This window comes from Camelina sativa, chromosome 17, assembly GCF_030686135.1.
Source record: "Camelina sativa cultivar CO46 ecotype springtype chromosome 17, ASM3068613v1".
Taxonomy (NCBI): Eukaryota; Viridiplantae; Streptophyta; class Magnoliopsida; order Brassicales; family Brassicaceae; genus Camelina; species Camelina sativa.
In genome coordinates, this window is record NC_141896.1 from 12,291,499 (window position 1) to 12,306,464 (window position 14,966).

Consider the following 14,966-nt stretch of genomic DNA (forward strand, 5'->3'; position numbering starts at 1 on the left):
TGATGTCAAAGTTACTTATTAATAAGATCGTGACAAATGTCAAATATATTGATTAGATGTTGACAAGTGTTAAAAAAAATCTTTCTTTATAAAGTAGTAGGACATCTAATTATATTTACAGAATTTTCTATGTTTATATTTTTTTAAAATTATTTTTCTAAATCAAAAAGGAAAACTAACAAAATCAATAGATTTACCAAAGATCGTGACAAGTGTCAAATATATTGATTAGATGTTGACACGTGTCAAAAAAATTATTTTTTTATAAACGTAATAGGATATCTAATTATATTTACAGAATTTTTCATGTTCTATTTATAAAAATCTAAATCAAAAATGAAAACTAACAAAATCAATAGATTTACCATTGTATGCTAATTATATTATAAGTGTATTCTCAATAAAATTTAACATGTGTAAGTAAAACCTTAATATATTAAGCATGTATAGTAATCAATAAATATATTTAACATAATTTTAGTCGGATATAAATTATATTTATCGTTGTAATATAAATTTTTATTGTAAGTAAGTACACAAAACTTTGAAAGAATAATGAACTTAAAAATAAAAAAATTCAATTCATGTTGTGTATTAATATAGTTTTACATGTTTTATTTTAAAGATTTTAATGCATTTAGTAATATGAGAAACTTGACAAAAAATTGAAAAAATGAGTTTGTATGAATGAATTTTTGTTAATTTATGAAAATTGACAAAAATATTACTTATGAAATTATGACATATAGAAGAATAATATTTAGGACATTTTTGGATTTGCAAAATTTTTGTGGATGTTAACTGATTGTTTTACTGATTATTTTTATTGTTAAATTTAAAATACTAACCAATATACATATTATCTCAAATGATGCTATTATTTTTTTAATTAAAATTTTAATTGTAATTCATGAAGAAGTGAATTATGGTTTTACGATGAAATAGATAATTAAATGTGATTACTAAACTGAATGTCTAACGATGAAATTTATTTTAGATTAAAAACATTTCAAATATTAATGAAATGACCCGATCCGTTTTTTTTAATAAATAATAATAATAATAATAATAGTAATAATAATAATAATAATAATAATAATAATAATAATAATAATAATAATAATAATAATAATAAATAAATAAACTACAACTAGTGGTCCTATATCCACTAGCCACCTAACCACAATCACAACCAATAGCGGAATAACAAATACCAATAAATATCCAATAATCCAATAACTTATAAAATAATAACCAGTATTACTTCCAATCATAAACTAATGATCCAATCAACATAAATCAGAGAACCAACAATCTTAAACAACATTCTAGGACTCAATTCTAGCAACCTAACAGAAGCCAGACAACCAAGCGAACCACTAGAACATCCTCCTCCTCATTGCCTTGATTCTATGATCACACTTTGCCTTTACCTGCACCACAAACACAAATTGCAATGCAAGAGTATTTTTTAAACACTCAGTAAGGCAATTCTCCCATCTACTGAGCAATACACACAAGCAATAGAGACATCTCTAACCATCAACCAACAATTGAAAATCAACAATAACAAACCAGGACTCTGCATCGACCGACACCGAGTATGCATCGACCGACACCAGTTGGGGGTTGCGTCGACTGAAGCATGATATGCATCGACCGATGGAAGGTTAACTTGCATCAACCGATGTTCCCAATGCATCGACCGATGCATGCTCGACAAAGCACGAAAACCCTAGGTTTTACGCACCGTCCTCGCACTTGCATCGACCTACGCACAAAGTGCATCGACCGATGCACATGCCGAGCACCGTTTTCCCCCAAAGCTTCTCGCCGGATCTTCGTTCCTACAGCCACAAAACTCGATCCCAAGCCATAAGAAAGCTTCCTAACGTCCCAAATACCAATCTAACAAGCCTAACAACACATAACAAGCAAATTAGAAAGATCTCCAGCTTAGATAAACCATGGTCATGCACTTACCTTTGCCAAAACAATTCTGAACCTCAAAAAAGCAAGAAAACACTCATAGCAATCTCCTACAACGTTCTAAGCCTCAGATCTCATCAGGAAACGCTACAAACCTCTAAGAATCTCCCAAAACGCTTAAGAACTCTTTTCCTCTCTTTTTTCTCTCAAAACGGCTAAACTCGCCTAATGAGACAAAAACTCGAGTTAAGGGTTTTCCTAACCCAATATATATAAGGAAGTCCAATATTTGTCTCTCGGGTTGCCACCCTACAGCGCGCCCCCGGATCTTCATCCGAAGTCGATATACCAACCATACTCCCAAGCCACAAAGTCTCATAATATGGCAGTACTAGGAGAACCAAAGTCCCCCAAGAGTCGCGAGCAAACAATTCTGAACACGTCTGAGTCCTATCCCTATTTAGGTTTCCTTCCCGTGGCTCGCGTAAAATATCACAATGTCCTACCAACCACATATCCCCTCACTAGAATACCTCATGACCACACAAAGATCATATACATGCCACAAGGGCCGCCACGAAGGCCAAACAAATATCCTAAACATGACCGCCACCAAGGCCAAACAAATGTCCTCAACAGGACCGCCACAAAAGCCAAACAAATGTCCTAAACAGGACCGCCACCAAGACCAAACAAATGTCCTAAACATGACCGCCACCAAGGCCACTCGTCCCAAAGAACTGTCACAAAGACCACTTGTCCCGAAGGACCATCACAAAGACCTCATTGGCTAAACAGCCCGCCACAAAGGCCACACATCTGGCTCAACAGCCCGCCACAAAGGCCACACAACTGGCTAAACAGTCCGCCACAAAGGCCACACATCTGGCTAAACAGCCCGCCACAAAGGCCACACAACTGGCTAAACATCCCACCACAAAGGCCACACAATGTCTCAAAAGACTGCCACACACGGGCACAATGGCTCAAAAGTACGCCACTAAGGCCACACAAGCCCCTCCAAGGCTCTCCGCCACTAAAAATGCACAAATTCTAACTCACATTAAACTTTCCATTTTTAGCACTTTCTATTTTTAGCACTTTCCACTTTTGGAAACTTCTATTTCAGGAAACTTTCCTCCAAAACCCTGCTTCACAGAAATTTCATACCCCGAATACCACCTCATCTTGTTACTTAGTCGCACAACCAACCACCCCAAGTGACCAAGTAAACAAGAGAGATGGGCTGGAATACTCCATTCCCGCTCCAGCCATGTATTACAGATGGGACCAGGTTAGACAAGCTCAAGTCGCGGCTTGCTTCTCATATCACTTCTTAAACCTTGCCTTCATCCTCGCCTCAGGCTCCCAAGTCTGCTCCTCCACACCATCATAGTCCCAAAGGACTCTCATCAAAGGAACCTTCTTCTTCTGAAGTTCCTTGATCCTCCTCTCGAGAACCCTCACTGGTCTCGCCTCCAAGGTCATGTTAGGCTGAAGATCTTCAGGAATCTTAGCCAACAACTGATCATCCTCACGGAGACACTTCCACAACATAGAAATATGAAACACCTTGTGGAACGCATGCATAACCTTAGACAACTCCAGAATATATGCTACCGGTCCCACCCGCTCAATCACTCTAAACGGACCCATAAACCTCGGACTCAACTTAGTCTCTGTCAATGACCTGTTCGGACCCTGCAACATGGCCATCTTGAGGTACACTATGTCTCCTACCTGAAACTCAAGATCTCTCCTCCTCTTATCAGCATAACTCCTCTGCCGATCCTGAGCTTCCTTCATGTTCAGCTTGAGCACCCGAATCTTCTTTGAGGTCTCCTGAACAAAATCTGCCCCGAACATGCTCCTCTCTCCGACCTGAGTCCAGCATAACGGTGTAACCTGACTATCTCCTTCACATATTTCTTAGCCAAGACCGCTGCTCCATCAGTCTTCTTAATGGCCTGAAAATGTGCTGACTTAGTCAACCGGTCCACAATGACCCAAATAGTATCAAAAGTCCGAGACACTGGCAATCCTACCATGAAATCCATCGTGATCATATCCCACTTCCACTGAAGATTGGGTAGACTCTTCAGTAACCCGCCAGAAACCTGGTGCTCAGCCTTCACTAGCTGACACACATCGCACCTCGCGACCCAACTAGCTACATCCTTCTTCATCCCGACCTAGTGATAGTACCTCTTGAGATCACGGTACATCTTAGTCGCTCCTGGATGAATAGAAAACTTGCTCGCATCTCCTGCCTCAACTCCTCATCCTTGGGCACAAAAACCCGACCATGCACCAAGATAGTTCCATTATCTGAGACCTGATACTCTGAATCAACATCCTTTGAGGCATTCACCAGCCCCAAATCCTTCTCCTGAGCCAACCTCACCATACTCACAAGATCTGCTCTATCAACTGCTTCCAAACCCAACGGTTCCTGAGACACCGCACATAACCTCAAAGCACTGATCTCTCCTACCAGAGACTCCAACTCCTGCTCCTGAGCCGAAGCTACCATCTTCCAACTCAGAGCATCTGCAACTGTGTTAGCCTTACCTGGGTGATAAGCTATCTCCAAATCATAATCTGCCACAAGCTCCATCCACCGCCTCTATCTCAGATTCAGCTTAGGCTGAGTAAATATATACTTCAGGCTCTTATGATCTGTAAACACCGGTACCTTTGCACCATAAAGATAAGATTTTCAAATCTTCAGGGCAAAAACTACAGCAGCCATCTCCAAATCATGAGTAGGATAGTTGTCCTCATGCTTTCGCAACTGCCGCAAAGCGTAGGCAATCACCTTCCCATACTGCATCAACACACACCCCAAACCAACTCTAGATGCATCAGTATAAACCACATAGGGTTCTCCCTGTTTAGCCAAAGCCAACACTGGTGTAGTAGTCAACATCTCTTTAAGGCTTTCAAAGCCCTCCTCACACTCCTGTGACCAACAAAAAGAACATCATTCCCTGTCAACTTAGTTATAGGGCGTGCCCTACTTACAAAACCCTGTACAAACCTCCTGTAGTAACCGGCTAAACCAAGGAAACTCCTGATCTCTGTGGCATTCTGCGGTCTAGGCCAGTCCCTGATAGCTTGAATCTTCTCCGGATCTACAGAAACCCCCTCTGCACAAACAATGTGACCCAGAAAATCCATCTCACGCTGCCAAAAAAACTACACTTGCTCAGCTTAGCAAACAACTTATGCTCCCGCAACTTCTCCAGAACTGCCCTCAAATGCAGTGCATGCTTCTCAGGACTCTTAGAATATACCAGGATATCGTCGATAAAAATGATGACAGACACGTCCAGAAACTCCTGAAACACGATGTTCATCAATCTTATAAACGCTGTTGGCGCGTTAGTCAACCCGAAAGGCATCACCACAAATTCATAATGCCCATACCTCGTCCTGAAAGCCGTCTTCCTCACATCTGCCTCACATCTGCCTCACCACAAATTCACGAAGCATCTCCGCGCTCTCTTCCTTTCTCCGGGCTTGATGGGCCGATCACTAATTCGCTCTTGGCCCAGTAGACGAACCCGGCCTAGGCCCACTCACCTATTGTCCGAGATGGCAGATCGTGGGTACAACAGTTGCCCCCCAAGTCTCCCGAGCTGAACAGTTCGGGGGACTTTTAACCTTCAAGCGATCAATTTTGGGAAACTGAATATTTCCCATATCTCCACGATTTGATCGTGGTAATGATGGGATTTGCCTTCCCGAACAAGACTCGGGGCCCACTAGGTGGCGTGTTAACTATAAGAGAGAGAGAAAACGGTGCGAGACCTTTCATTTCCCCAGGTAATCATTGCTCCCTGGTTCCGTGTATAAAGGTAAACTTGGCTTCTTTCTCTTTTACTTTTAATCCCCAATTGTGCTTGTATTTTCTGTTCTCCAATTTTCTTTCTTTTCCTCTGTAAACTTCTTCACTCTTGCCGGAAAACCCTTCACTCTTCCTGTATTTCCTTGCTATCTTTACCGGAAAAGCATGTCTCCACCGAAATCCTCATCGGGAAAAACCGCAAAACCCTTGATTCCGAGCGTTTTCGGCCCCCACCAACCGTCGAATCTTTCTGCGGAGAACATAGCCAAGATTAGAGGATCCACCGGGATTCCGTCGGAGGTGGAAATCAGATTCCCGGAGGCGCATGAGTCTCCGGAGAACCCCCCTCCAGGGTACTGCTGCGCGTTCGAGATTTTCTTCTCTGCGTGCGGTCTGTCATTCCCCCTTCCCGAACTCATTGTGAAGATGATGTTCGAACTCATTGTGAGTCTTTCGGCCACCGCGTGCGTTCGCACGTATCGAAGTGGACTTCGAAAATTGGTAGAACGGAGTTCCTTGCTAGGTCCAGGTTAGGTGTTGCTTGTCATCCCATCTCACCTTTTTGCTGTTTCTTTTTCAGATCACTTTGAGCGCGGATTGCTTTGCCCCACATTCGCAGAGTTCTTCTCGAGGTTCTGCAGCCAGGGACAGATTGCTTGGGACTCTTTCTCTTGCGAAAGAATCAGAGAGTCCACGGCGAGGCTCGGAAGGCGTTCTCTCGTCTGTTCCACCCCCTTAAGCGTTTCGGAGATGAATTACAGAGAAGAAAGGGCGTGCCGAGCTGCCGAAAAAGAGGCAAAGAAACAGATGGCGATGGCCCTCACCGAAGGCAAAGCTCGCATTTCTAACAGGAATTCCGCCGTTCCCGAGGTGAGCGGGACTTCCGTGCCTCCAGCTGGTTCTCCCGAGCTTGGCACAGAATCAACAAGGGCTCCTGCTGGCCCATTGATTCCTTCTGTGATTGTCATTGCTGATTCTAGCGATGAGCCACGGGAGATCGCTGCTTCCCCCCAGCACTGAAGAAAACCTCTGCTAAGGCCTCCTGTCAGCAAACTGACTCATCAAAGAAGAGGAAGGAGCCTGAGACCGCCTCCTCTTCTCGCGAAAAGGGGCGAGCCCGCACCGGCCCATCAAGGGATGAGCGAAGTAGATCCAGCTTGAAATACAGGGGTCCCTCCTCGGAGAGGAGATCTAAGGAGGCCCCACCGCCAAAAGACTCCGGAGATTCCTCTGGAAGAAACCCTCTGAGGGAACGTCATTCCGCCCGAGGTAAAAATTATTATTATTTTTTTTTTGACTGTTCGACAGTTGATGACTGAAATGATTTTGCTCGAAAATCTTTCAGTCCCCCATGCATCCCCAGCCGATCTAATAAGGAGCTACATTCGACCCGGGGTTCGAATTCCGGCATTTGCTGACATGACCGAGGTCAACCGTGCAAATTTCTTTCGCTTCGCGGATAAAATCGGCAAGGTAAGTATATATATATATATATATATATATATTTTTTTTTGCCAGATAGTTGCTTACTAAGCTGCCATTTTCAGCTAATGATCGAGTTTAACTCCTTGGTGGCTTCCTATGAGGAACAACTGTTCGCTTTCCCGTCATCTTCCGAAGTGCATCTCCTTCAAGAAAGGATTGCCGACCTAGAAGCTCAGGTAAAGGAATATGCCCGTCTGGAAGCCGAAAATGCTGACACCGTAGCGAAAGCCGAGCGGATCCGAGCTCGGATGAAGAAGGCTGAGGTAGAGGTGCTCGACCTCGGGGTTGCTAATGAAGACCTCCACGACAAGCTGAAGAAGGCGGGGGACCTTTACTTTGAGGCGGCGGAAGATGCCAAGGCAGCAAAAAACAGACTGCACGAGATCGAGCTCCGCAATCAGTTACTCGAAGCTGGCAACAGCTGCGAGATTGAAAGGGTACGGAGGGAAGAAAGGCAGGCGATGAGGCGAACTCTCCGCCCCTTGGTTGAGGAGGTAAAGGTCACTTTCGAAGAAAGGGAGAAACTAGCCCCGCTCCAGATCCGAGCTGCCGAGATCAGGGCTAACCGAATGCTCGTCGAGGAGATCTCCAGGGGCGAGATCCAAGATATGGAGGCCGAGCTCGGGCTCCTGAAAACTGACGAGGAGGAAGCCGACGAAAAGGTTTCAAAGGTAACTCCCCGTGATCTTGACCTTGCCGTATTCTCAGACCTCTTGGCGGATACGCCCGATCTCTTGTGTAACGAGAATCCGCTTAGCGTCACGATCGATGAGTCTGGTACTAACCTTGGGCAGATCTCGAATCAGAGGGTGGACGACTATCTAGCGAACACCAGGTCGGAAGGGGAGCTCGCAGAAATGGGCCTGGCCTTATCCGAAGCAGCGTCAGATCCTCCTCTCCCTAATCCTTAGTTTTTACTTTGGGGTTGTTTTGGCACGAGTTGCCCCCCGTTTGTAATTTTTATTTTCAGACTTCTCTAGAGTGTTTTGGTCGTGGTGACCACTCCATAAAAAAATTTTGTTATGCCATGCGAACTAAATTTCCACAACCTTTGGTTTTGAAAAGATGACGAGCAGAAATGAACTCGAAGTGAGAACTTCGGTTAAATAGTTCGAAAATGGCACCCAACCCTAATAAGTAGAGCTAGGTACGAAGTGAATACTTCGGTTTAAAAAGAAATTTGCAAAACCAAGCTTTGATTTTAAAGCGGAATACGAAGTGAGAACTTCGGTTTAGAGTTTTCGCAACATTAAGCTTTTAGAGTAAAGCTAAGAGTACGAAGTGAATACTTCGGTTTAAAAAGAAATTTGCGAAACTAATCTTTGATTTTAAAGCGGAATACGAAGTGAGAACTTCGGTTTAGAGTTTTCGCAACAGTAAGCTTTTAAAGTAAAGCTGAGTACGAAGTGAGTACTTCGGTTTAGGTTTTGCGAGGTTAACCTCGGCTTTGATGGATACGAAGTCAGACTTCGGTTGTTTTTTTTTTTTTTTTGCGTACCATTATTAACAAAAAAGTTTAAGAAAACTTTAAGTTTTATTAATATGGATAGCTGGACCCGAACTGGGCTGCCTACGTACCCTTATCGGGATCAAGCTGAATCGTAGTTCGATACAAATAAATTAGCTGTAAAAAAGTTTAAGGTGTAGAGAATTCCAAGACCTCGGGACTGGTTTTCCCTCTGGATCCTCGAGCTGATAAACTCCATTTCGGACTTCGCGAGTAATTCTGTATGGTCCTTCCCAATTAATTCCCAGTTTTCCTGCATTGAGCTCCTCGGTATTTTCATAGACTTTCCGGAGGACAAGGTCGCCCACTGCCAAGGGCCTGCCTCGGACTTTGGAGTTATAGTATCGAGCTACCGCGTTCTGGTAATTCTGGATCCGAGCTAACGCCTGGTCCCGATGCTCGTTGATTGTATCGAGAGTATCCTGTAGGAACTCCTCATTTTCCTCAGCTCGGAGTGGGTTCAGTGAGGTACGGACTCCGGGGACCTCTATGTCAACTGGGACTACGGCATCGACTCTGTAGACCAGGGAGAAAGGTGTTTCACTAGTGGCCCGGCGAGGTGTTGTTCGGATTGCCCAAAGAACGCCCTGCAGCTCGTCTGGCCAGCGCCCTTTGCGAGAGTCGAGCCGTTTTTTCAAATTAGCAAGAATAACCTTATTTATCGCCTCAGCCTGCCCATTACCTTGCGGGTAACGCGGAGTTGACTTATTGAGTCAAATCTTCCACTTCGCGCAGAACTCTTCGAACTTCGAGGAGATGAACTGCGGACCATTGTCCGTGATGATTTCGTGAGGGACCCCGTAGCGATAGATTATATTTTTTAGCACGAACTGTTCCACTTCGTCGCTTGTTACTTTCGCGTAGGCTGCTGCTTCCACCCACTTGGAGAAATAGTCAGTAAGAGCGAGCACGTACTGAACTCCTCCTGGTCCCCGATGTAAAGGACCGATGATATCCATCGACCACCTCATAAATGGGTAAGGTGCGGACACTGAAAACAGGAGCTCGGTAGGTTGATGAATTGACGGGGCGTGCTTCTGACACTTCTCACAAGTCCGAGAATATTTTTCGCAGTCCGTGACCATGGTAGGCCAGAAGTAACCTTGCCGTTTGATTTTGAAAGCCAGAGTCCGCCCTCCGGAGTGATTTCCATTGGGACCATCGTGGACAGCTCGCATCAGCATCGTGGGCTCTCTACCAGCTACACAAGTTAAATAAGGACCAGCTACATAAGGAAGCAGCTCCGCCAGTCATCTGCCCCCCAACTGTTAGAATTCGTGCCGCTAGGAGCAGCATGTGGGATAATAGCTCGATTGTCGACCGGTGAGCTCGATTGGTCCAGAGTTGAATTCGCGTCTAGCTCAGCTTGAGGTGGATGAACTTCCATCGGAGTGGGCATAACGGGAGCCGGATCTTCTGACGGTAAGGAGTCCGCAGCCGCCTTACGAGCTGCTTCCTCAGCTGCCAACTGTTTTTTAATCGCCCGAGTGACGACGTTTGAACTCTCTAGACGGATACTTGGGAACTGGATGACTTCGACGGGGATAATCCTTGTCATCGCGGGATCGGAGGTTGATGCCAGAGATGCTAAAGCGTCCGCGGCGGAGTTCTCACTTCGTGGGATCTTAGTGATTTCGAACTCCTCGAACTTAGTGACTAACTCCCGGGCTGCGGACAAATAGGCTTCCATACGACCATCCTTTGTCTCGTACTCCCCCAAAAACTGGTTGGTGACCAGCTGCGAATCGCAAAAAGCTCGAAGTCTTCGAACACCAATCCCCACTGCAAGGCGTAAGCCAGCTAGGAAGGATTCGTATTCGGCTTCATTGTTGGACGCGCTGAAAGCCAAGCGAAATGACTGCTCGATCACTTCGCCTGTAGGAGAAGTAAGGCGGACCCCAATTCCTGCTCCCGTCTTGGAAGAAGCACCATCAACGTACAATGTCCACGGGGCTTCGACATCGCCGCTAACCGAAGAGGCTAGTGGGAGTTCGATCAAGAAATCAGCCAACACCTGCGCCTTAGCACAGGTTCGAGTCCGAAACTCGATGTCATATTCACTCAACTCGACAGCCCATTTGGTTAGCCGCCCAGATTGGCTCGGGCTATGTAACACCGTTCGAAGTGGCTGAGTCGTGAGGATTACGATCGTATGGGACTGGAAATAAGGCCGCAGCTTTCTTGCCGAAGTGACCACTGCTAAAGCCAATTTCTCCATCATAGGGTACCTGGACTCTGCTCCAGTGAAAGACTTGCTGATATAAAAAATTGGTCTCTGCTCCCCCCTTTCCTCACGAACTAAGACTCCGCTGACTGCACTGTCTGATACGGCTACGTAAAGGAAGAGCGGCTCGCCGAACTCGGGCTTAGCCAAGACCGGCGGTTCAGACAGGTAGGCTTTGAGCTGAGCGAAGGCCTCCTCGCACTTCGCATCCCACAAGAAGTTTTTTCCCCCTTTTCGTAATAGCTGGTAGAAAGGGAGGCATTTGTCCGTAGATCGAGAAATGAAGCGGTTGAGAGCTGTGATCCGTCCGTTAAGGCGTTGCACTTCGCGCAAGGTTCTAGGAGAACTCATAGACAGGAAAGCATTAAGCTGCCTTGGGTTTGCTTCAATTCCTCTTTCTGTGACGATGTACCCCAGAAATTCCCCTGATGGGACTGCAAAGGTGCACTTCGTGGGGTTAAGCTTCATCCCGAACTGATCAAGGATATCGAAGCAAACTTTTAGATCAGCGAGGTGCGAGCCAGCTTCCATTGATTTTACAAGCATGTCGTCAATATAGACTTCCATGGTCTTTCTATTCACCAATCCCGCGTTCTTTAACCCAAAAGGCATCACTTTGTAGCAGAAAATCCCGCGGTCCGTAATGAATGCAGTCTTCTCCTGGTCATCCGGGTTCATTAGGATTTGGTTGTAGCCAGAGAAAGCATCCATAAAAGACATCAGCTCGTGACCCGAAATGGACTCAACTAAGCGGTCAATATGCGGAAGCGGAAAGCTGTCTTTGGGGCACGCCTTATTCAGGTTGGTAAAGTCGACACAGACTCGTGACTTTCCATTCTTCTTTTTGACTACCACCGTGTTTGCGAGCCACTCAGGGTATTTCACTTCGCGTATCTGTCCCGCCTTCAGCAAACGTTCGACCTCTTTGTTAACGATTTCAGCTTGCTCAGGGCCCAACTTCCTTCGCTTCTGCTTCACAGGTCGGAACGTAGGGTCCGCATTCAGCTCGTGGGAAATAACTTCCGGACTGATGCCGGGCATCTCGTCTACAGACCACGCGAAGGTGGCCATTCTTTCTTTTAGGAAGGTTACCAGACTGGCCCGGAGCTCGCTATCCAATCCAACTCCGATCTTGATTTCCTGGTCCGGAAACTTATCATTGATGAAAATGGACTCAGTGAGGGCACCTTTTAGCTGTTTCCAAACTGGATTCTTGGAGACCTCGAGCTGTGGTTGCTATTGGATCATGAGCTTGTGACTTGCAAGGTAACAGCTCCTTGCCGTCCTTTGACTTCCTAGGACCTCCCGGACTCCTTGCAGGGTCGGAAATTTGACGCACTGATGGTACGTCGAGGCCACTGCCTTCATCTGATAAAGCCAGGGAGTTCCCAAAATAACATTATAGGCCGCAGGCCGGTCGAAAACCGTGAACTCCACCAATTTAACCACTCCTTGAGTGGACACCGGCAATGTGATTGTGCCCAAAGACATTGACGTTTCGCTAGTGAACGAGACCAAAGGTGAGGGCGGTCCGACGATGTGCTCTTTCCCGATACCCATTCTGGTGAGCGTCTCAAGGAATATCAAGTCTACCGAACTCCCAGTGTCAATTAGGATTCGGCAGACTTCGTGATTCGCCACGTCAAGCGAGATGACGAGGGCGTCATCGTGCGGAGTGTCCAACCCCTCAGTTTCTTTCTCGGAGAAAGAAATTTCAGGTAGATCACTTGCTACTACCTTAGCTCGCTTCGGCTGGGGACCAGTGAGCTTCCGCTGATGGTCTTTGATCGCAGTGATGGAGTTCCGAAAACGACGCGATCCTCCCATTATCACGTCGATTCTTTTTTTAGGAGCTTCATTTCCATCAGACTGCTTCGGTTTCTTTGAAGGTGGAGCATCCTCATCCACTTCGGGAACCGTTTTTTGCTCCAATTCCTCGATTGTGACGTTTGGCATTTCTCCCGCCACATATTTTTCTGCGAGGAGGTGCATCAGCTTCTTACAGTCACGAGTAGAATGACTGTTGGTTTTGTGGAGCTCGCAGTACGTGTCCTCATCCCGGACCCACTTGTTACTTGGGAGTACACCACTCTTGGAGCGCGGTGAAAATGGAGGTTTGGATGGTGAATTCTTTGGAGAATTCTTTTTGGGAGATTGAGTGACTGCAAACGTGCTCGGCCCGGACTTCGGAGTCGTAGGCGGAGTCTTTTTGGCGGGCGCTTCGAACCGTGGTTTTCCTATCGTCAGAGCGTTTTGTTTTTGTGCGGCGGCGATTTTGTCTTCCTCCGCGATAATCCAGTTCGAAGCCCGGTGTAATGCGTCCTGAATGGTTGGGAACCGATTCACGGACAGCTCTTCGCGGAAGCGAGATTCGTGCCAGAGGCCGTTCTTAAGCGCGGCCAGGGCTGTGGAGTCCGAGAGTCCGGGAATCTTGACCTGGATCTCCTTGAACTTTGTTATGTAAGACCGGAGAGATTCTCCAGCCTTTTGGCTTAAGTTCCAAAGCTGAGCGTCCGTCACCGCAGTTTCGATTAGGCTAGAATACTGCTTGACGAACGAGGTCGACAGCTCGGTAAAGTTTGTTATGGAGCCAGCTGCTAAAGATGCGAACCAAAGCAGTACAGGTCCATTAAATGTTTCTGCGAAAAGCTTGCAGTACCCAGCGTCTGCTTCGTGGGGCTCGAGGTCCACCCTGCTAGCTGTCAGCAGGAAAGTCTTGAGATGATTGGTCGGATCTCCTTTTCCCTCGTAGCTCGAGAACTTAATTTTGCCAGTATCCTTGATGCGGACCCGGGCTATTTGATCGGAAAAAGGAGTTCGCCTCGACTCCTCGATCACTCGAAATATGTCTGGAGCAGAAGTGGTTGCACTGTGCATCACAGACCGCATGTCCCGGATCTCACTCTGCATGCGGAAGATCTCGGGATTGGTAGCATACCCCGAAGTGGAAATGTTTCCTTCGACGGGGAGAGGAAGGCGGACCGGGACCTCGGAAGGTCGGACGACGCCGGGCTGCAGCGGAGTGTGGCCACTACCAACCAACGCGGCGCTGCTTGCATGTTGGTCTGAGGTGGAAAAGAATCTCCCGGAGTGGCATCCGTTGCTGCCACCTGCGAGGTAGAAGGTGGAGTCACACCGGAGAAATCCAAAGCGCGTCGACGTGGGTTTTGGTCAGTGGACAGGAGATCGACCCGATCGGCGTACGCGCGGTGGGAGGCTGAGAGGTCTGCTACGGACGTCGTAACTTCCTCCAGACGAGTGGAGATTTGACCCTCCAAGTTGTCGAATCGTTCAGTGAGAGCGGCGGAGGCGGCTTGCTGACGGTCGGATTTTTCGGACAAGTCCTGCAGGAGCTTCTGGATCACCTCCAAGGATGCCTCATTGGGAGAGCTGGTTGCCATAGCGGTGGTTGTGTGAAATGTACTTGCGTGTGAAGTCGGAACTGACGAGAGTCAGGCGATAACTCCCCTCCTTCTAGCGCCAAATGTGAGAACTGAGAACGAGCTTCTCCTTCTGAAGTGATTTAAATTGTGGAGGAGCTTATCGCCGTAAAACAGTTCCGAACTGAATTGAGAGAATTTGAGAATTAGAACTTGTATTGCTATTGCTGGAAAAAATATTCGATCCCTTACAACTGACACCCCCCTTACATATTTATACCGACCAATTTATTACTAAATTAATGCACCATTAATAGGACGCGATTTGCGCGGTCTAATTAATCATCTTGAATGCGGGAATCTTTGACCAGGACCGAGCTGCGAACTGGCCAGCACGAAGCATCTCCGCGCTCTCTTCCTTTCTCCGGGTTTGATGGGCCGATCACTAATTCGCTCTTGGCCCAGTAGACGAACCCGGCCTAGGCCCACTCACCTATTGTCCGAGATGGCAGATCGTGGGTACAACAATGACTTTTCTAATTCATTAATATAATTCATTTTTGCTGAAAAAAAAAAGATATTGATTCAGTT

At 46.5% G+C, this 14,966-nt stretch overlaps 2 protein-coding genes across 2 annotated transcripts; one reads left to right on the forward strand and one right to left on the reverse strand.

Annotated features, from left to right (window-relative positions):
• Positions 1–5,944: 5,944 nt before the first annotated feature.
• Positions 5,945–8,175, forward strand: LOC109127932 (uncharacterized). The gene is made up of 5 exons (XM_087496488.1): positions 5,945–6,308; positions 6,360–6,736; positions 6,829–7,048; positions 7,125–7,252; positions 7,327–8,175. The coding sequence occupies exons 1-5, from the start codon at positions 5,945–5,947 to the stop codon at positions 8,173–8,175; spliced, it is 1,938 nt and encodes a 645-aa protein (XP_087352614.1).
• A 4,056-nt stretch (positions 8,176–12,231) lies between these two features.
• Positions 12,232–14,396, reverse strand: LOC147923583 (uncharacterized). Its single transcript, XM_087496489.1, has 2 exons — positions 14,267–14,396; positions 12,232–14,105 (listed from the first exon to the last, which is right to left on the reverse strand). The coding sequence occupies exons 1-2, from the start codon at positions 14,394–14,396 to the stop codon at positions 12,232–12,234; spliced, it is 2,004 nt and encodes a 667-aa protein (XP_087352615.1).
• Positions 14,397–14,966: the final 570 nt, after the last annotated feature.

What these genes read in the sequence shown, in the direction of transcription:
- LOC109127932 (XM_087496488.1), top strand. Translation starts at nt 5,945, where the DNA reads ATGTCTCCACCGAAATCCTCATCGGGAAAAACCGCAAAACCCTTGATT. An exon ending in GGAACGTCATTCCGCCCGAG is followed by an intron (nt 7,049 to 7,124) that starts GTAAAAATTATT and finishes AAAATCTTTCAG; the next exon opens with TCCCCCATGCATCCCCAGCC. An exon ending in TCGCGGATAAAATCGGCAAG is followed by an intron (nt 7,253 to 7,326) that starts GTAAGTATATAT and finishes TGCCATTTTCAG; the next exon opens with CTAATGATCGAGTTTAACTC.
- LOC147923583 (XM_087496489.1), bottom strand. Translation starts at nt 14,396, where the DNA reads ATGGCAACCAGCTCTCCCAATGAGGCATCCTTGGAGGTGATCCAGAAG. An exon ending in ACGATTCGACAACTTGGAGG is followed by an intron (nt 14,106 to 14,266) that starts GTCAAATCTCCA and finishes TCTACCTCGCAG; the next exon opens with GTGGCAGCAACGGATGCCAC.